General features: G+C 29.0%; 3 protein-coding genes across 3 annotated transcripts; 2 read left to right on the forward strand and 1 right to left on the reverse strand.

The window, feature by feature from the left end:
• The first annotated feature begins 1,730 nt into the window (after nucleotides 1-1,730).
• Nucleotides 1,731-3,351, forward strand: LOC149061720 (uncharacterized). Its single transcript, XM_089215084.1, has 4 exons — nucleotides 1,731-1,744; nucleotides 2,411-2,579; nucleotides 2,631-2,659; nucleotides 2,745-3,351. The coding sequence occupies exons 1-4, from the start codon at nucleotides 1,731-1,733 to the stop codon at nucleotides 3,349-3,351; spliced, it is 819 nt and encodes a 272-aa protein (XP_089071210.1).
• A 1,781-nt stretch (nucleotides 3,352-5,132) lies between these two features.
• LOC107169828 (recombining binding protein suppressor of hairless-like) lies at nucleotides 5,133-15,363 on the forward strand. The gene is made up of 2 exons (XM_015519714.2): nucleotides 5,133-5,854; nucleotides 11,792-15,363. The coding sequence occupies exon 2, from the start codon at nucleotides 11,796-11,798 to the stop codon at nucleotides 13,341-13,343; it is 1,548 nt and encodes a 515-aa protein (XP_015375200.1). The 5' UTR covers nucleotides 5,133-5,854; nucleotides 11,792-11,795; the 3' UTR covers nucleotides 13,344-15,363.
• A 5,837-nt stretch (nucleotides 15,364-21,200) lies between these two features.
• Nucleotides 21,201-23,026, reverse strand: LOC149061721 (uncharacterized). Its single transcript, XM_089217777.1, has 2 exons — nucleotides 22,945-23,026; nucleotides 21,201-22,449 (listed from the first exon to the last, which is right to left on the reverse strand). The coding sequence occupies exon 2, from the start codon at nucleotides 22,384-22,386 to the stop codon at nucleotides 21,844-21,846; it is 543 nt and encodes a 180-aa protein (XP_089073903.1). The 5' UTR covers nucleotides 22,387-22,449; nucleotides 22,945-23,026; the 3' UTR covers nucleotides 21,201-21,843.
• Nucleotides 23,027-23,534: the final 508 nt, after the last annotated feature.

Below are 23,534 nucleotides of genomic sequence, written 5' to 3' on the forward strand. Positions count from 1 at the left end.
AAAAAATGAATATATTTCGTTTTCTTAATTAAGTATGGCTATAATAATAGAGTGGTAAATGGTAAACCCACTTGGCACTTAATTGTTGGATCACGTATTAATATAATATAGGTAGTGACTATACAACTTAAACGTTTTTATAAAACATGATTAACCTTTTCTGTTTTAAAGATTTTCACTTGCAAAGTTTAAGGGATTAAAAAGACAATTTTAACAATATTTTAAGGAAATTAAAAAATTTAAATATATATTAAAATTAGATACAAATATCCGATTTTATTTACCATTTTTGGTTGTTACGTGGTTATAAAATTAAATAAAAAAATCAATAAAATCATATTGATTCAGATCGGCTGACAGCTATTATTAGTCTATTACTGCTTCTTGTGTAATCACAAGAATATACCTGCAGATGCAGATGGCATGGCGAAGGGGATAATCGAGAGAAGGCCGCCTTTCAATTTTTTAAGGGATGATGATAGGTGGTTGGGTAATAATTTAATTTTATAAGAATGTTGAACAACTTAACCCTATTAAAATACAAGACCAAAGTAATGCTTTAATAAGTATTGTTTCATTTCATGTTATTTCAATTAATCTTACAATTATCTGTATGGTTTTAACATTTTCTGCGAAAGGCGATCCATAAGAATTTTTTTAAAGGTTACATTTTTAGAGAGAGATAAAAACCCAGTATTCAATAATAGTTGTTTATTGATCTCTCGTGGGTGCGTTGGTTTGTAGATGGGTGTGTGGATTTCGAAAAATTAACTTGCCTCTGATAATATTTGAGTTCGCCAATCACCACGCCACTGATGTCTACCTATATATTTATTTTAAGATACCAATCTTTTTGGTAGCATCTCTTATTGGGTATTTGAGTTTTCACTCCATTCCACACATATTTCAAAGATATTGTATTTAATTTTTTAAATTCATTTTGATACATTTTTTTTTTCAATATTTACCTATCATTTTTTTTCAAACAAATATTTCAAATTAACTGTAATCCTTCCATGATGTTGTTGCTTTTAATTTTCATGACATTTTTATGCGATTGTTGTTCTAAAGGCACTATTATTATATTATTGCCTATTTTTTAAAACATCTCTTTATGTATACCAATGATTGTCGATGAAATGCAGTAGCGTATTTTTACGATTTTGTATTGATTTTGGATTTAATTGAGGATATTGGGTAATGACAAATGAGTAACATATTTTAATTATTAATTAATTTTGTAATAATCATGTGCATTTACTCAAAGCTCATTGATCAGATCCACTTTCTATACTATTTATTGCAATGTTGACTTAAAACTGTGACAAGTAAATAATATAATAGGTAAACAAAAATCCACTTCCAAAATTATAACTTATTACTCGTTAACTGAGTTATTAGATATTTTTTGCTATAACAAAAATAATATAAATGTGGAGTTTAATATTACTATATCATATATTCATATTATCTATATATACGTATTTATTCATCATTGATAGCTTATAATAGTCATAGGTTTATTATGTAGTTGTCGATATCTTTATATATATATATATATAAGTGAACTATTAAGTAATAAAAACAAATATCTATATTATGACTTAACTCATCGATCACTTTGACTTTGACTGAATTTTAGTACTGTGGTATCTAACAAACCAATAATAAGGCAAATCTGTTAAGTATATTTATTGTCACTCGTGCCTGTATATCATTAGCCTGGATTAATGGGTCCACGCAAGTCAGTCCCTATGATAGTGAGGTGGGGGGGTTTATAAAACCCCGCACGAGTAGGTCGGTTAGTATATTTCATATTAAGCCGGAGAGACGGCAATTTAATAATATAAGCTTTTAAAGTAAAACAATTTAATACCTAAGTCTTATATATATTATTTAATTTAGGTATTAATTGATATTATCGCAATTCGCAGTCGATATTAATTTGACACGACGGTGTGATTCACATTTAATCTAGCGTGCTAATATTCCGATGTCCTAATATTGTCGATTATATTTTTTTAACTTTATTTTACAGTTCGATAAAGTGTCAAAATGCTATACAGTATTATGCCATACTATAAGACGTGTTATAAATTTATTTTTCCATATCATTTTCTTTTTTAAGTGTACCTAAATTAATAGCAACATAAAATTGTATTTTTTTGAATTAAGAATTTTTGTAATATTGATAAATTTATTTTTCATATTTGATATTTTCCATGTATATTTTACAATGGTTCGTGCATATCTTTCCTTTTTAAATCCTATAAGTTCCAAGCCCTAGTTATAAATTTTTATTTTATTTAATCTCATGTGTCTACTGTTATGTGTTGATTAGATACCATTATCAAAAAATGTTCTCTAATAAATGGTGTTTTTGGCAATGAATTCAACATATTTATATTAGTTATCCACTATTATCTTGGCTTAAATCTTACATAACTGGAAGAAACCAATTCTTGAGCTCCTCCTCTTCAAAATCATCTGAAACAACTTCTAGGGTTCCTCAGGGCGGCCACCTAAGCCCATTACTATTTTCACTTTTTGTTAACTCTATATCCATAAGGCTTAACCAAGTAAAATTTTTGTTTATGTACAAATGATATAAAGATATTTCATAAAACTAGATCCCCTTCAGATTCTACCCTACTTCAGAGTAAATTAGACATTTTTACAAAATGGGTCTCTCATTTAGGTTTAACCCTAAACCTTTCTAAGTGTAACGTCATTTCCTTCTCCAGATCTTTAACTCCAATTTTTACCACCTACTCTCTTAACGGCATGGACCTTGAACGAGTTTCCTCCATTAAGGACCTTGGTATAATTTACTCGCCTAATCTATGTTTTAGCACTCACATAAATGCGATGGTTAATAGAGCACTTAAAGTCCTCGGATTCATCACACGCAATACTAAACTATTTAAGTCGGTTGGATGCCTTTGTACTTTATACTATGCCCTTGTCCGTTCTCTTCTAGAGTATAGATCTATGGTTTGGCAACCGTTTTTAGTCAAAGACCAGCTACGACTTGAACGCGTCCATAATACATTTCTTAACTTTATTGCCTTTAAAATTAAAATTCATCACGAAAATCATGATTATTCCAACATAAGGCAAGTTTTAAACTTTCAAACTTTTACCTCTCGTCGTCCTAAAGCAGACTTAGACTTTCTAAATTCAATCCTAAATGGTTCTTTGGACGTTCCTGATCTCCTTGCAGCCATCCCATTCAGAGTTTTTTCTCATTCTTACAGAAACCAAACACAATTTTATGTCCCAACCCACAAGACCTCTAATGGGCACAACCACACTCTACATCGCATGCTCAGAGCTACAAACAACCAATAATCCTTAGGCCACTAATTATACTTCTACCTCTATAATTATACTATTTATCTATATTATAACATGTATACCCTGAATTATTTATACTTTTACCTAAATTATTTCTGTATCCAATAAATTATTTATGTATTCTACCTTACTGTACTTATACTATATTTGTAATACTGTGTAAAATTGCCGTTTCGACGTTTAATAAACAATAATAATAATATTTATATGTATAGGTAATTATAAGATATATGTACAATTTTAGTAGCAACAATATACTTTTTTAGAGTTGGAAAATCAATGGATGACATAAAATAATTTAAATCAAACTCCTCCACGTCTCCACCAACCTAACCTAACCTAACCTACGTATTTAAGGGACCTATTTATAATGATGTCATGACTGGAGCTTAAAATTCTCCTAATTTGTCACATCATCTTATGGTTTATTATACGCTTTTCTAAAGTTGAAGTTCGAGTAGGTACTGTTTATTATTATGTAGAGCGATACACTAATCGAGCGATACCTATAGGTACTGGCTACTACACCAATACGTCTCGAATCGCAATCATATATTGTAATATTATAGTTTTATAGTTAGGTACAACTCGCTGCATGTATAGCTATGGATAAACACTATACCTATATAATATCATCCCATCGTCATTATCATAAACATTATTATACACCACACAAATAAGGGGTTGGTGCCTTGCCTACACATGTATATCACGAAAACGATATAGATATTACGTACACGAACAGGCCATGTATAATGCATGATTATAAAACGTCGCGCGCGGAAGCGATTCATCGTGCGGATGTACGCAATTATACGGAGCATGAAAAACGCGGACGACTTAAACATAAACAATATATTATTATTATTATACGGGAATCTTCCGCGGTGGGTGGGTGGGTGACGGGGGTAGTAACGGTAGCGAAGCGACGAGCGGGGGCGGGGCGGCCGGCGATATTGGAGTAAAGATCGTCGACGTGCCGCCGCCACCACCGCCTGCACCGCCTGCACCGCCTGCACCTCCGTCATCGTCGTCGTCGTCGTCGTCGTCGTAGTCGTCACCGCCACCGTCACCGCCGTCACCGCGGTCGAGCCGCCGCCGGTCGGTAGCGGCTAGTTCCCACAGTCTTTGCACAGTGTAGGACGCGCGCACACAAACGCACCGTGGGAACCGGCGAGTTCGCCTTGAAATCGGTTCCTCCGCCCCGCCGCGCCGGTCGGTCGGTCGGTCATGGTACGGCGGACTGGATGATGGTCCGGCGGGACGGGGGGGGCGTCCGTCCGCGGAGAGTCGCGGACGCATATATATATATATATATATATATTATATACACGCGCGCGCACACGTATACATACACACACACACACACAAACTATATAAGTTAGTACACGCGTATAGTATCACACAAACATGTATATGATATTATGTGTATTCGTATAATATTGTACAGCGCCACTGCCGATTTAGGCATGAATGGTTTACAAGCAACGGCGGCGGCGGCGCAACCGGAGCGACTATATAATATATATATACGCTATGATTACTATTTATTATAAATTTATAAATGTACATAGGACACGATAATAGTAATAGCAATAGCAATAGCTGCAATAGCAATAGCAATTGAAATAGAACAGTACGGTCGCGAGAGAGCGCAACTGCGGCGGCGGCGGTGGTGGTATGAGCTGTGCTGCCCCGTCGTCGTCACCGCCGCCGCTGCCGCCACAAGTGTGGAATGTTCCCACGGATCCCATTGGTCCGGGCCCGCTCGGCCGTCGCGGTCCCTCTTTATTTCGTTTTACGTCTGATTTTTTTTTTCTTTACCCATTTTATTTTCCCCCTTGCGCCGCCCGATATCACACGCACACACGCGGCCACGTACACGTTCACGTAAACGCACATACGCACTAGTCGGCGCGAACGGTTTTTGCGCGCGCCGCCGCGGATCACGTTTTTCCGCCGCCAAACAGGGTCGTCGTCGTCGGGCACTCGCCACTCAGTCGTACGCGGTCGCCGCCCGCGTGTACTCGTGTGCAGTTCTCGTCGTCGTTCCGGTGTACCTGAATCCCGAAACTTCGCGCCCAACACAAGTCACAACTCGCGTCGTCCCGGGACGAGTAAAATCGCGCGACGACACCGATGAGCGCCGCACAGCAATAAAAGTTTAAAATAGTATTGTAAATTTGTCTCAAATTTTCAAAAAATCAATTTTGAAAGATTCTCACCCCCGTCGCGTACTGCAGCTATAAGTAGTCAGTTGTCTGCAGCACGCGCTTCTTGCGGGTCGTGTGCTATCGTCGGATTCGATCTGATACAATATTATAAGCTGTGCCCGTCAATCAATCTTTTTCATCCGTCCAAGTCACTCGAGTGCCAAACCAATATTGCAGTGCAGTTACGCTGCACCACCCTTCCCCCCAAAACACTTTACACTGGGCTGCTACAACCGCTGCTCTAGTTCTTCTTCCTATTCTGGACACCGGTGACAAGACTCGAGGTAACTCATAATGATATTTACTTAACCATACTTGTTATTGTTTTTATGTGCATGATATTATTATTGTATACGAAGACTTCGACCGTCACGCCAAATCACCGAACGAAATGACGTGTAAAAGCTCATTTTTATCATTTCACGTTGTTGTAGTTTGGTACCATATTATTTATATCTATAATAGGTGCATGTATCCAGCATTCGGAATAAATGAGTTCAAATATACTTATGTTCCAATTTACGGACGAAATTTTTTAAGTTTATATTTAAATTTTTTAGATTTTGTTCATATTTTAAAATTTCTAACAAATTTGAACTTTATTATGCTTGAATTTCATTGTGCTTCAAATCTTATACTAATATCCAATAGACTAATAGACAAATGAAAATACAAAAATATACTATGTATAAAATAACTATATTGAACATTATTTCAAGGTTCCCACTCCTTATTTTATTAAGAAAGATTTAAGCACCGCCAAAAATTCAGACGAATCTCCGCTTATAGTAGCTTGTAAATAATAAAAATGTATTATTAATTAGAATTAGAGCACTAGAATTCCGGATTAATTGTTTAGTTTTGTATGAGTATTAATAACTAATATTATAGTACCTAGTAGTAGGATAGGTTTATATGATAACACATATACGTATTGTAAATTTGTACGATATTATATTTCATTAAAATCAAGAAGGACGAAAATGTACAAGTTCATAAATTGAATGTTAAACGCCTGAATCACATTGCATTATTTATATACTCAAATACCTAGTCAAATGTATTGTTCACCAATAATTTAGGTTAAATATTATCATATAGGAGTCTATGAGATATTATTGTGTTTTGTACAAGATCTTAACTCGTATTTTTCCGCATCAGACCAAATCGGGGAATTTTTGGGATCTGATTAACGAACCTATGTGTTTATATATATATAAAATAATTTATTGAGTACTTCATCATGCTGTCCATTATTGTAACCGTTTTTTTGTTATTCGTTTTTTTAAACTACCTTTTCAAAAATACATGGGAATAGCTAGTGGGGGTGTGCGCAAATATTGTTATTAGTCACTACCCAATACCCATATTTATTATGTATATAGGTACCTGACGACGCAACGGGGGTCTAAATGTATCATATATATACTATAATATATAACAAATATATAACGCATAGTATTACGTTAAGTATTATAGTAGCTTTTATGTTGTATATTTTACTTGTATTATATTATATATGACATACACATATACGATGTAAACACTATACACGATAAAATATATGACTACGGTTGTTTTTAAAGATGGCCAATCACGTACCAAATCTTATGATTTTCAATATTTTCAAAATATTTTTAAAATTCCTTAAAATCTTTGTTACCTACCGTTTTATTTTTAAGCTTTATGGTGATATATGTCTTTATATAAGACCTATATATATTTATTCCAACACAAACGTTTAAAGTACCCATATTATATTTGTATAAACTTAAAAGTAAAAACTAAACAAGAGTTCGCTGTCTTAAACTAATCACTGCTGCAGACTGACACTAAATTGTTATAATTACACTCATTTATTTTATAACTTATAATTATAACCAATAAAAAAAAAAGTTTTGATTGAATTATTCCTCACAATGTTCAAACGGATTATCTAAACCAACATACCCGAAATAGGTAGGTACTATAATATAATATTATATTGTTTGATAATCATAAACGTGTATAATACCTTGTGTAAACAAGTGTCATAACTTAATGTACTTTTTAAATAATGCAGAAACATTTTTATTTATTGCCTATTTACCATGTATTCAATGTCATTGATTTAACTAAGAAGAAACATTTATGCGTAATTTAGTACATTGTACATAATATTATGTATATAGGTACCTAATAGAGTTTATGTACACTGTGCCCGTTATATATTGTTTTTAAATAGGGAGTCAAATGTTTCATAAGAGAAATAAGTACCTATAGATATAATTTATATAGGATTATCAAAACATAGAATACTTAATCATTAATAAACATTGTAAATGTTCAGCATACAATTTGTATTAATAATAAGACCGTTTAATGTATATAGAATGGATAATAATATATTCCTAACTATAGTTATAAATAAAAACATAAAATAACATTCTTCATAAGTGTATAATATGTAAACATTTTATAAACGTGAAAATTTTAAATTGTCAAATTTTATATAAAAAAAAAGCTTAAAATTATAAATAAATCTATTACCTATAATACGTTAAGCTGCATTAAGTGTTTAGTTTGTTACAATATTTTCTTTAAGCTAATTTTATCTAGACCGCATCACCATAGACATTGGCATACGTCTTAAAATTACTTTTTTACTAATATTAACTATTATTATATTTCTATATCAGTCTTATTATAATATAATAGGTATATTAATGTCTAAATATACACTACGTTGTTTCAATATTTATGTAATTTTAAATACTATTTATCTGCAGATATATTATTATGTAATTATCTATATTATATTGAACATCTAAATGATTGAGTATATAGTTTAGTGATACATATATTTTGTAGGATGTGTAACTAGGTACTGTATAGTGAATATGGTGTACCTACTTAAACCCAAGAATTAAATTTTTTTTATTAATTACCATATTATGGCTATTATGCTGTATTGATTGATGGGAGAATACTGTACTTAGGTACGTTCAATTTACATTCTAATGGATAAATTTTGACTCAAAAAAAGTATAAATTAGTTGTATGTGGCATATTTGAATGTGATAGGTTATGTACAATAACGAAAAATTTTTGTTAAAAATAAATCTCATGTAATATATTATAAACAGTAAACACATGAAGTAAAATAAATATTTATTATAAGTGAAGTATTTGGTCGATATTTTCAAAAAACTTTTATAAAAATTAAAAATTAGGTAAAAACTTATGTCAATAAAAACTATGTTATTGTCAAAAAAAAAAAATATTGCGTATATATCGCAAGTCATATTTATATAACTATAAAAATATGTTGTATTAAAGTTGTCGATCTTAATTACAAATTTGAAAAAAAGTTTTACAAATTAATACAAATCGTAAGTTGTAGTCTCCATGGTAACTTTCACTTTAAATCTATTGACCCAAATAATCTGTAAACTAAATTTATCTAAACGAATTTTTTTATCAGGGACATAACTATAGCTATTGTTACTTGATTGACATAATAGGCCACACAATTAATCATGATATTTTATTTTATTTTGTGTGAAGATACATCTTATTTTTTTTTTTTTAATTATTTAATATATTGTTTACAATAAATTAATATAGCTTATGATTTATGCTTTTTATCAAATATCAGTCAGAAAAAGTGTATTTCAATATATAAACGTTGAATCAAATAATTGGACATTTTTTAATTTAGCCCAATCGTTTGAATAAAAGTCAATGTAATCAGATTGATAAAAGTTGTAGCCTTGTAGAAGACTAATATTATTGAATGTAAATAAATGTTTTTGTTCTACATTTATAAAAAAAACTAAATATATAGGTATTATGTATCTAATAATAGAAATAGATAATAATCACACCTATAAAAAGATATTAAATAATATGTATGTACTTTAAATTTAATTTAAATAGAATATTATCTTAATCGTGTTATTATTTAACTACAACCCACGATTTTAAGCGTTATTATTATTTTACAAGAGTAGTTTGATATGATTAAAATGAATCGTTGACAACTTAAAACATACTTTTAAAGTATGTAGTTTAAAAAATATTTTGATGAAACACTATATTATCTTACTATACTAATATTAATTTAAATTTATTTTAGTAAAAAACAACAATAATGAAATAATAAGACACCTATAATACACAAAATCTGTACTAAATATTTTTTTTCATTGAAAAAATTGATACGTTTTAAAATTTTAAATATTGTTAGATTCACAACTTCAAGAGAATGAATATAAATAATATCTGTAATACTCCACAAATAAAGTATAAACATATATTTATGAATTATTGTAATGGGTACCACATGTTAACAAGAGAGTCATACGTGCTGAGGACTTGGCGAGATCATAAAATATTTGAACTAACAATGATTTCGGGGAAAAAAAATAATGAAAACTGGAATAAATTTGGAAGCCGTGTAAATATAGTATATTGTTTTTGTTTTCATCATCTATATAATATGTAAGTTACCTATATAATATTATACTAAGTCTTTTACTGTAGCATAATAGTATAAAGTATTGTTTAAATTATTATGGGGTCCATTTTTGTGCTCTTAAAAGGAGATTATCCCTTCAAGTGCGTGTAGGGTGTCCAATATATTAATTGAATATTCTACCCTCCCTATATCACATGTTATTATACACATTGTGCACCACATTTATTACTATTTCCATATCGTATATTCGTATATATTGTATTGAAAATCCCTATTGTTAAGGGAGATCCCATAGTATATATAGTGAGTAAGCAGAGAATAGGAAAAATATCGATTGAGTTGTTCAATAACATTAATTCGAATTATCAAAATCCATTGGACACTGCACCACCGTGCATCATTATCACTTTTGAGAGATCCCAGAGAGGGTGTTTGATTAGAAAATTAGTTTAAGGTTTTTTGTGTTTTAATAGAAGTTAAACAAAAGTGTAAAACATATTATATGTATGTATCAATACCTAATCTGGGAACATTGTCGAATTACGGCCAACATTGTTTTGTTCTCCAACGAGTTTTTTAACATAATATAAGAAATTATTCATTAATATTATACATTTAAAACAATGTTAAAAATAACATTTGATTAGGTACCAATATACTAAATGCAAACTTATATTTAGCAAAGTTTTAATTATCTAATAAATTAAAATATTCTAAACTCTAATATATTTATAAATAACATGTGTAATTCAGTTAACACAACATAATCAATAAACAGTGTAGATACCTACTAGATACTTATATATTGCATTGTACAGTAATCATATTTACTGTATAATTTATTTATTTATTTTAAATTCAAATATATTTAATTGTTAAGTAGGCACGCAATTTAAGTGAATACATATATTAAATTAAGTACTGGAATAAATGAAAATATTAAATAAATTATTATTTTACATTAATACCTAAAAAGGAAATAATTAAATTAAAAAACCATAATTATGATGTGTATTCTGATTAGATACTTAATAGTCAATACTGCGGATGTTATAATTTCTATATTATTTTTAAAATAGTTGAAGCACATGTGAAAAAAAATATAAAAAAATAAATATGAATTTTTAAAGCTATTTTGTTTCAATATTTGAGTTTTAAAATGTACGATCAGTACCTACGTATTGCAGCTCTAGTAACAGATCCAGAAGATTACTACAGATGCACGTGCTTTTGTATCACTAGTTTAGACCACGAGGGTGGACGATAAAGCTATTTTTTTTTTACATATGTTTCTACAGTGCATTCTTATTTGCCTGTTATTGCGTCTTCTTTGAGTAGCACAAGTTCTTCAAAAACGTCACATAAATACATTGATCGAAAAATAAATACAGGTGGCATCTTATGAAAAAGCCATTCCTTAAATGTTTCTCAGTCTAAAAGAATAGCAAAAAACTATAAATAACATTGATATATTATTTTCTATACCTATATTTTATTAATAACTTGAAAAACAATATACATTTAAAAAAAAATATATTGAGCAAGGTAATTTATTATTTCCTAAATTAATATATATATTTTTTTTATTTATATTGTTCTACAAGTTATTAATAAATGTGTTAATTTATAATTTTTCTAAGAAAAAATTATTTAATACCTAATACTATATTATTTTTAACCATAAATATAATTTTGTTTAAAAATATATAAGTCCTGATCTTTTTACTTGCTTTTAAAGAAATATTTTTTGTGTTTTTATTAGATTTATGGGAACTTGGACGCTAAAATCAGAGAAAGATGGTGATACGGACGATGGAGAAGTGGTTGGGTCTTTAAGCTGTTATAACTCCGCGGAACTTCTTGGAGTGCCAGCAAGGATGCCTCACCATTATGGTCCCGAAGCTCCCATGCAGTTTCGACCGGAACAACGTCTAACTAGAGATGCAATGGAGAGGTATCTGCGAGATCGCAATGATTTAGTATTAGTTATTCTCCATGCTAAAGTAGCTCAAAAATCTTACGGTAATGAAAAACGATTTTTTTGTCCACCCCCTTGCATATACTTGCTTGGTGATGGCTGGAGACTTCGGCAAGAACAACTGTTAAGAGAAGGAGTGTCTGAAGCTAATTCTCAGATGAGCGCATTCATTGGTATTGGAAGCACTGACCAAGAGTTACAACCACTTGACCTTAACAACGGAAAGCAATATTGTGCTGCTAAAACGTTATTCATCTCAGATTCGGACAAACGGAAACATTTTATGTTGATGGTTAGAATGTTTTATAATATTGGTTATGACATTGGTACATTCCATAGTAAACGAATAAAGGTTATATCAAAACCATCAAAGAAAAAACAATCGTTAAAAAATGCCGACTTATGTATCGCAAGTGGAACAAAAGTAGCGTTATTCAATAGGTTAAGATCACAAACAGTGAGCACACGATATTTGCACGTGGAAAAGGGTAACTTTCATGCTAGCTCGACGCAGTGGGGGGCATTTACTATCCATTTGTTAGATGATGATGAAAGTGAGAGTGAAGAATTCAATGTTAGAGATGGATATGTTCATTATGGCAGTACTATCAAGCTAGTCTGTAGTGTCACCGGTATGGCATTGCCTCGACTTATAATAAGGAAAGTTGATAAACAAATGGCACTTCTGGAAGCTGACGATCCAGTGTCACAACTTCATAAGTGTGCGTTTTACATGAAAGATACAGAGCATATGTATTTATGTTTATCCCAAGAGCGTATAATTCAGTTCCAAGCAACGCCTTGCCCCAAGGAACCCAATAAAGAGATGATTAACGATGGTGCCTGTTGGACGATTATAAGTACGGACAAAGCCGAGTATCAGTTTTATGAAGGCATGGGTCCCGTGAACTCGCCAATAACACCTGTTCCAGTCGTTCACAGTTTGAACCTGAACGGCGGTGGGGATGTGGCAATGTTAGAATTGACTGGAGAAAATTTCACACCTCACCTACAAGTATGGTTTGGTGATGTCGAATCGGAAACTATGTACCGCTGTCAGGAGAGTATGTTGGCCGTTGTACCAGATATATCGTCATTTAGGGGTGATTGGCTGTGGGTTAGACAGCCAACCCAAGTGCCAGTATCTCTAGTGAGGAACGATGGTATAATTTATGCCACAGGGTTGACATTTACATACACGCCAGAATCTGGACCAAGGAATCACATTCAACCCACAGACGACATAATGCGAGCGCCACATCCTCATAATAGGTTACAGCCAGCCATAAGCGACGTTCCATGGAACCAACATCCCAATATTAAAGATTATCAATGATGATGTGTAGTGTGATTTGGACCAAAAAAGAACTTTTATGGAGTATTGAAATGAATAAAAAATTTGCTAAAATGTATTGAAAACTATTTATTCATTTTCTTTGCATTTTATGCAGTACGGATAAATAATTATTAATCAACACACTAAAGATGGATACATTTTAGCTACACATAATTGTTCACATATTGGTTCCTTTTAGCAATTTTCTACGGTTGTTCTTGTTTAAGATTTTTTTCCGTCCATTTGATTGGTGAATATTTCTCGTTTAAGTCTAAAGATCGTAATTATTTTCATTCTATTGGACGCTACATCTGTTCTGTTATTATACGATTGTGCAATGTCATTAAGATACATTTAGATAGAACATTACTGCATATCCTGCGTATCTTATAGGTAAAGGTATTTGAAATTATAGATTTGTAAATTAGTGTGTGGAGCTCATTAAATATTTTCAATTTCAAAAGTGAATCAATTTCAATGCCTCATTCATCCCGGCCTTAGTTCCCGTTACGAACAGTTTTGATTTTAATGACTAACTGTGATTATCTATAGGCTTCTCACGAAATTACTAGGTAGTTACTGACGTAAATTAGTCTTGTCTTAAGACTCAAGAGTAAGAACAAGTTTGGTCATTAATTGAAGTTGTTAACAACTTTAAATTTTAAGTCAAATAAATTTTTTTAAACATATAATTATAAAACGATCAATACAATTAATCAAAAATAACTTTCGTATCTAAAAATTAATTATTTTACTTTTGGAATTCATGAACTTTTCAATTTACAGTTTTTATAAATTTAGTTTTAAGTATAGAAAAGCAAAATGCATATTCTAAGGTGCTTAAACTTATATATATATATCAATATCATGGCACAATGATATTATTTTGTTTTCAAATTCAAACAGTAGTTTTGATTTATATTGTATGAAACGAAATATTTTTTTTTTAGTAGTGCATTTTGTGTCATTATGGTTTTTGTAGTTAAGATGATACGTGATAGATATGGGTTATATAATAGTTTAAAAAACAGTAATATTATAATACCTGTACCTACACTGTGAATCAATGTTATTATATTTAGTTTTATAAGCCTGTGGTAAAAAAAATCTTAATTTAATCACATCGTAATTGCGAAATGATTTGCTTATTTCTTGAACAACATCACGTGGTAATCTATTATCTGCCTACTACAACATTTTGTACCGAAATGTTTTTTATTTTTATTTTAATTATTACTTCTTATATATGAATATATATATGATATGTATTATGTATGTATTAATAATTATTGCTGTACCTGTACTTGACTGATTTTTTTAAACAAAACGTAGTGTTTTTTTTTGTTTTTACTTTGACCTGTTGTAACTAAAACTCGGTTGATTTTAATTACTAGGTTTGCCACCATTCATGCCAAACACTTGATGATTATAATTTATTACTGTATAATAATATTTTATATAGTGTAACTATAAGACAGTAATGCCAAAGAAAATTTAGTTTGTAATGGTTGTGATCAATATTTTAGAGCATTTATTTTGTTATTCTTGTATAGCTTTCTTCCGTAGATATTTTCATGAGAAATCTGTCGTTTATAAAAATATATTATATTTAATATTGTATTTTATTTTCTTCGGTGGGTATATTTTGTTTGTGATTTATTAGGGCTGTTAAATATGTATTTATTTTTTCAATTCTTCTCTGTATGTTATTTGATAAACAACCACAGATGTAAATTTGTATTAGTTTCGAATATTTATTCAATTGTAAATACATGTAGGTAGTATTAATTGTTTTCTATGTTATAACTTACCATCTATAATTCACTGAATTACGCGTAAATAATATAAATAAGTTACCTACTTATTTATTACAATATGTACAATTACATTAAATATAATTTGTGTTTCGAAGAATGTTTGTTAACAAATTTAGATACCTACATATTTTGTAATGATTATATTGAAATTAATTTTGTAAGCAATATAATGTTATCAGCTCTAATAAATAATTATCATTTTACATCGCCTTTGAATTATTATTCAAAAATATGTGAATTATATAACGTTTTAATATTCTATATATAAAAAATATACGTTTTTTTGGTACTCGTATAGGTAATATACACGTACGTTTATATACTATATATTTTTGAGTAAAAACTTAAAACATAATATTTCTCTATGTTATGAAAATGTTTGTCGGTTACGAACTTTATTGTTTTACACTATGACATTTTCAAGTTTTTCCTTATTGATTCCTATAAAATAATTAATAATAATAACATCCAATGGGTCTGCATTTTAATATTATACGATTTTTATAATGCATAACAGGTATCTATATTAATACTTTAAAACTGCCTGCGTAATGTATAAGGAGAGTGCTGTAAACGGCGTCGAATCGTTCACAATCAAGTCAGAACTGTTAAAAAAGAATATTTATTTTGGTGAAGTACCTACTTGTAATACTTATTATTACACATTTTTCTGGAACAAGGGCCACAAGCACTCGAATAGCGTAGTATATAATACGTAAGTGAAATTAGGCTTTATAATAATATAATATTCTATACAATATGTATAATGTATATATTATATAAATGGCTAAGAGGCCAGAAGTTGTATACTTGTATTTTACAGCACAACAATTTTAACATTTTCAATTATTTTAATTAAAAGATTTTCGTTTTTCAGTGATACAAATGATTTAAAAAATAAAATATATTATTGCTCAGGTATAGGTACATACATAAATGTCTACTTTTATGTCTTAACATTTTATACTACGTTCCTAATATTATTGCCTATTTAAAATTCAAATGGGACTTCCTATAAATGATAGTTACAATATATTTTTATTGTAGCATAATAGATACATAGTTTTTATGTCATATATTAAACATTTTAATTTTAATAACAACTCTATAAATAATTAACTGAACTGTTTTTGGAAAACGTATCAAGTCTGAATTATTTATATTAATATATAGGACAAGATAAAATATTTATCGTATTATCATCTTATTAATTTTAGACTTGTAATAAATGTGCACCAAAAAAAGCAATGTTGCGCTAAAACACAAAAATTTAAATATCAAAAAAATATTTTAATTATGATTTAGATTTTTAATATCTTTGTCGAATGAAAAGACTATTGAGTGGCTAGAATAACCCAATATGGACTTATAAAACGATTTTGAGAAAAATTGAACATTCAACGATTCAACTTTGGTCTCTTAGCCATCCAATTATATTCAAAAATCATTGATGATATTATTGATAATGTTAAATAATAATATATTATATGGGTATAATAGTGTCCTATTATATATTGTTTATATAAAATTCTAAATAATAAATGTTAAAGCGTGTATAATGTTTCGGATAACTGGGGGGAAAAACACTAATAATTATACATTCTGGTCACGATGAGATGTTCAGGTTCAATAATTATATGATTATTGTGACATTATATAATGAACGTGATTTGATTTGAAAAACTTACCCGCTATACTGTACAAGCAGAAATAGGAACCAGCTTGTCTAAGACTGTAGCACACCCGTAGCGAACAGCGATATTACATAAGTGGCCAAGTGGATATACCTATACTACCCAGGTACCTCTTACAATATATAAGTACCTAGCTGACATGCAATCATTAATCTAACACACACACGCACACACGCACCGATAAGGTTTTTCATCCACCGCATACATAAATATTTGAATTATTATAATATATACATACTAAAACTATTATTTGAACTGTTCGAAAACACACATATTTATACCTCCATTATAACATACGCGCGAACTTCTCGTTATAATATTATGGTTTATACTTCATAACAATTATTATTCGCGGTCTTGCGTAATTGGCGCGTGTATTATACCTACCCATGTTATACCTATCATAGTATTATTATTATTATTAATATTATTTTAAATTCAATTCAATTATTATATTGTGTTGGAGAAGGTTGCACATAATATATAATATAATAAAATATATGATACAGTGCTGTATCGCCGTCGTACGACGTATAAGTACGATTATAATACATTATTGTAATATTGTAAATAAATGCATTTTCAAAATGATCGTAGAGAAACATCGGTATTTTATATTATACCTGATGATGCCGAGGTTTGAAGAATCCATAATCGGAAAATTATATTTATTTATACCATCGCATTATATTATTGTATCGAAGAATGGTATTAACTATATAATGTGAATAATAATATAATATTTTAATTTTTAATACGTTCTATTTTGCGACAAAAATTACCAATGAACTGGCACGCTCTATCGACATGAATATCGAATACAATATACAATATAGTAATAATTGGTATATTATAATATATTACTCGTATTATTGTTTATTATTTAAATTAGGTATGATATACAACTACTTTTATATCCGCATAAATGTGATTTTCCAGTGTTCTCCGTATATATAATATATACTTGTGGACTGTGACTTGTGTGAAGGTAAACATATTGGTATTTTTTTTTTTTTGCTCTTGTTATAATATTATTATAAACGGTATAGGTAAATACATATTGTTTTATGTTTTATATTACTGTATTTATAAGTGTAAAAATATAAATTTATCATTAAAATGTGGGTTGATATAGGAGGTAGGAGCATTGACGTAGCTGTGTGCAGAAGTTAAATAATATTATATACCTACTTCTTTATTAAAAACTAATTTATATATATATATATTATTTTATTACGATATTACAGAAAAACAATTTATTTTTATTTTTTGGTTTTATGGACACTAATGTTTAATAAGTAGTTCAAAATTTCTATAAACGGTTGAACTTCCTTAACACGAAGGGACGGTGACTACTTAACTACTATTTATTTTATTTTCATATGTATGTGGAATAATCGTTGATGGAACTGGTAAGTCACTGGAATACTTTTAATCATTCTAAATAACTGGAGACGTTTTGAGTGAAATTTGTATCGTAATTGTAGAATAACTGCTCGAAAAAATGATACCTACGTTGTGAAATTATATCATAACATAGGTATTATACTATTATTATAGAGTATAGGCTTGTATGACTAATATGCTTAAGTTTATTAAAACAGCCAGTGAAAATAGTCAATGATCACCATTCGAGGACGATGTTTAATCGATAAAATCGCCGTGTGCAGTACGTATACGATGGGTAGGTTAATATATTGACGTGATGCATTTTTAATGGGTAGCGGCTAGCTGTAAAGTGTATTTTGAATGAACGCGTTGTCAAAATAATAATATTTATTGTTCTACTCGAAAAAGTAGGTACCTACACAATCTGACGGATTCAAAAAAAAACATCACCATGAAGAATTTATGTCGTTTTCCGAATTTCGAGAGTTATACTCGCGGGTGATGTTTGATGTTTATATTTTTTTACCACTCGCCGTCAGTCTCTGATGTGAAAAATGGTAGGTACATCGTATGTTAAATTTTAAGTCTACGGCTGCGATGTCCGTTGTAAGAATTGTCCATGAAAATCCGTAAAGTATATGTGAAGTTGCAGTATGTATTAATTAAGCATTTCAACGCATATGAATTATTATTTTAAGTATAGAAAACTTAAAGACCTAATCAGGTATAGTAAGTAGATAATAATGAAAAAAAAATTAACGTATACCAAAAGGAAATGATATAATTTAATGGAAATAGATTCAATAAATACAAATCTATGACATTTTCATTTCGTAACAACATTGCAGGATACGCGCGCACAGAACGTGTAATTAATGCAACTGATAATAGGTATATTATGATGGAATAATGTGGGATTTCGTAACTTGTAAATTAATATTATTTGTTAATAGCTATAATAATAATAAAGTTTTTTAAAAATATTTTATAAGAACATTTTTAAATAAGTGCATGTTAAAATCTAATTATTTTTTTTTATTGTATTTATTTTAATAATATGTGATGTATAAACTATAAATTACTATAATTTACCTAACGAAAATATTGATATTTAAAAAAATTGTAAAAAATCAGCCATTTGACTTAAATAAGTGTTTTTAGCATATACATTTTTCTAAAAATCAGATTTACAAATTGGCTATATTGAATATTTCGAAAAAAAATTTATCAATTTTTAAGTTTTTTATTTTCAGTATTAAAAAATAAAAAATGTATTCTAAAAATGTAGCACAAGTGACTATGGATTATATTTAAAAGAAATTTAAAAAAAATATTAATTAGAACAAAAGTTATTTCATTTGTCAGAATGTTAGATCTCTTTGGGACACCCTGTATATATAGCTAGATTAGATACTATATAGTATTCGTACTCGTATCTGTAACTATACACAAGTTAGAAATGACATCAATAAAAATGTCGAGCAAATTTTTTTTTGAGAAGATCAGAGATATAATAATTATAAATTGTAACCAAATATATGTTGTTTTTTTTTTTTATTAAATTGACAAATTCGAACCATAATCGCTATCAATAGTCTATAGCAAAACCATTTAAGTAATCGTGACAAAATCTAGTAATTGCTAAAAACACTTAAGTACTAGGCCTAACCTTGAATAATAAATTACAATTAACCTTTAATAACTTAACATGTATTATACTAGGTACGCAATGACTAAACAACCAATAAAATAGAAATAAAAATACACACGCTCTTTAATTATGAATATATTAATTATTAATAATTAATACATTTTTAATCCACAAAATAGAATAACTATAGGTTATAATATAATATAAAATGTATATCATAAATCGTAAGCAAATAATTAATATGTATATGTTGTCCTACACTCCTACCATGCTGCATATTAGCAATAATTAGTTCCGGTAAACTGTTCATAATTAATTTTGTAATTTATTAAAAAATAATAATATTTACAAAATAAATTTAAAAAACAAACCATGTTAACAATTTATTTCATCCCCATCCGATTCGTTTCGGCAAATATCCGATGCGTTTAGACTACCTTTCTTTCTTTTTTTTTATCACATAATTCAATGATGTTATACATATACAGTCGAGAGTTCATGAGCCGTTTGAACGCATTTTAAATTTATTATCAAATTTAATCATGTCAACCATGCCAATATGTTATATAAATCATCATACATGTTTATTGTAAAATTTATTTATAGAGTGTATGTTTTAAAAATAAAAGTTAAAAAAAACAATTATCAAATTTATAGTTACTTTAGTATCTTTTTGTGATGTGCGTGTGTGGTTAAATGGTATATTTGTATTAATCCAAAAAATGTACATAACTGTTAACTTATAAACTATAAATGTACCTAGGTATGTGTTTACTTAATAAGTAATAATAATTTACAATATATTATATATAGTATATACCTACTACTAATAGTGTTTACGTCTTCACAATATCTGAAGAAATGTATTCACTTTTAAAAACAATTTTCGTTTTTTGCCCGTAGCTATGGGTATAACGTATACTATGTCTGCGAAAATCTATGACAAAATTGATTTGATCCATAATATTATCCAAGTATACCTCAATACCTGTATTCTAATATTATATGGATACGAATTATGCTTTACGTACCAACCGATATATTATATGTAGGGTAAAGGAAGGTATATTCGTGATAAATTAACTAGATGTGTAATTACAAAGTCAATTTCAGTAATTTTACTTAATAACTTTAATTGTTTGATGAACATAGAGTAAAGTTACTAGAATCTATGCAGTTTTGGGATTTTAAGTCCTTTGATAAGTTTTTATAAAAGCTCAAAAGTCATTGAGAAAAGTTAGGTAATTTTGTGATATGATATTTAATTTCGTGATAGCGGTTAGGTAATTTCGTGAGTACACAATAATTTAAATTTTTCATTCAAATTGTTCTTTAATAATTAAGTATAACATCTGGTATAATATAACAAAATATGTCAACACTTTTTTGAATTCATAACTATTCAATCAGACTTTAAGTTCATAAAATATAAATATAATCAGGCTTATAACTTAACAAAATTATAATAAAATGTTCATTACTTTATATTTATATATATAAAAAAATTTTCTTTTAACATAGGTATAGCTTAGAAAATAAAATAACAGACCTACACACCTAATATTGATATATATATAGGTACATAACTTTATATAAAAAAAAACCAAAAAACTCTTTATATAATAACTAAATTTTTCATTCAAATTTTTCTTTAATAATTAAGTATAACATCTGGTATAATATAACATAAAATATCAACACTTTTTTGAATTCATAACTATTCAATCAGACTTTAAGTTCATAAAATATAAATATAGTCAGGTTATTAACAAAATTATAATAAAACTTTCATTAGGTACTTTATATTTATATATATAAAGCTTAGAAAATAAAATAACAGACCTACAAAAAACTCTTAATATAATAACTATAATATTAACCATATTTATTTGTTTTACTTATTTTTCTAAATCATATTCTTGTTGACAACATGTATCACACATAAATACTTAATCAATGTCCTCATATGTTTGACAACTCTCATGATAAGGTACTAAACAATAGGAACACTGCACCCATTTTTTTCCATTTTTTTTTTTTACATCACTGTTGTAACTTTGTTTACAAACCCCGCACTTCCAATCATCATCTTTTGATGCATTTTTATTTTTTGTACTTTTTTTAGAACATACAGGAACAGACTCCTTTGAAGTTGATGGAATAGGTTGATCAGGAGGAGTCAGACATTTTGCACTTGAATCCCTTTTTGGCCTATTAGGGTTAGGTGTGGTTGGCTCTACAGAAGGAATAGTTAACAATGTTTGTATAGCAGTAATACTGTGTGGTTGAATTTCTCTACTTTGAATATCCCTGTTTGTCAATTGAGATGGAGCTATTGCTTCTGGAGGAATGGCATTTTTATTTAATGGGCAAATGCCACTTTTTTTAAATGCATTTTCTATATTTTTTTTAGAAAAGCTTTTAATGAATGCTGGATTCAATATTGTATGAAAAGTTGTCCGATTTGGTTTATCTCCAGGATTTTCCCTCATAAAGTCATTTAAGCTAGTGGCCCAGTTTGACTTAAGTGGTTTGTATACTCCTACATCTAGTGGCTGTAATAAATGACTAGTATGAGCTGAAAATGTAAATAAATATATTTCATTTTTGACATTATACTTTAAGATCTAAAAACCACAAAGTATTTTTAAATAATTAATAAAGTATATGTATGTAATAAAATAGGATTAAGATAAATTAAAAAAATAATTTTGTAATGTAATGTAATTTCGTGATAATCATAATTTCGTGATAGTAGGTAATTTCGTGATAGGCTTAACTGCAAAAATATTTGCAGATTCGTATAGAGAAACAGATTATCTTCATTTAATTATATAGGTATATCGTGATTAAAACAATTTTTAATGTCATTATATTTATTAAAAGAAACATGATTAAAAATGTAAATTCATTTGAGGTGAAAACGTTAAGAAAATGTGTATCTGCGATAAGCAATCATAAGTTAAAGGAAGTCAATAAAAAAACAAAAGTTTTACCATTAAATCAAGCATGTTTTCTAGTTTAATATTTAATAAAAATTATTTACTTACCTTAAACACAAGTCTGGAAATAAAAATGTTGGTCAAGTACTCCAAAACAAATGTGCAGAACGCACGTAAAATAATGATAAAGAATGTACAAACTGATAGTAAACAATCAACGTATCATACGCACCCAACGACTCTTTGTCAAACGACAGTAGTACCCAGGGTACCATTTGACGTAATTTCGATGTTTTTGACTAATAGGTATGTCCGTTACAAATGCCGAAAGAAATATCACGAAATTACATATATCACGAACATACCTTCCTTTACCCTATATGTTATAATCGTGGTCGTTTTAAAATGTCTGGGACACGTGTTTTATTTTTTTACATATAATTATGTAAAACGTAACCATTATTTGATTCGTCATGTTATTATGATACGCGCATTATATCTGCACCAAACCAGAATAGATACGTTTTTTTATTATATTTAATTAAATCGTTTTGGCGTAATATAATATACAATAGACACGCGTAATGCATGATCATATTATTCCCATGTCGTCTCTTGTATTATAATATTTAGTTTGTAATAATTATTATTACCCTTCTGTGTAGTTTTTCCAGTTCGTCCCATAGGTGTTTAATGTT

The sequence above is a fragment of the Diuraphis noxia genome, unplaced genomic scaffold (genome assembly GCF_037042655.1).
Source record: "Diuraphis noxia isolate RWA-SAM2 unplaced genomic scaffold, SU_Dnox_SAM2 contig0001, whole genome shotgun sequence".
Taxonomy (NCBI): domain Eukaryota; kingdom Metazoa; phylum Arthropoda; class Insecta; order Hemiptera; family Aphididae; genus Diuraphis; species Diuraphis noxia.

What these genes read in the sequence shown, in the direction of transcription:
- LOC149061720 (XM_089215084.1), top strand. An exon ending in TATCCATAAGGCTTAACCAA is followed by an intron (nt 2,580 to 2,630) that starts GTAAAATTTTTG and finishes TCATAAAACTAG; the next exon opens with ATCCCCTTCAGATTCTACCC. An exon ending in AGATTCTACCCTACTTCAGA is followed by an intron (nt 2,660 to 2,744) that starts GTAAATTAGACA and finishes TTCCTTCTCCAG; the next exon opens with ATCTTTAACTCCAATTTTTA.
- LOC149061721 (XM_089217777.1), bottom strand. Translation starts at nt 22,386, where the DNA reads ATGAGGGAAAATCCTGGAGATAAACCAAATCGGACAACTTTTCATACA.
- LOC107169828 (XM_015519714.2), top strand. Translation starts at nt 11,796, where the DNA reads ATGGGAACTTGGACGCTAAAATCAGAGAAAGATGGTGATACGGACGAT.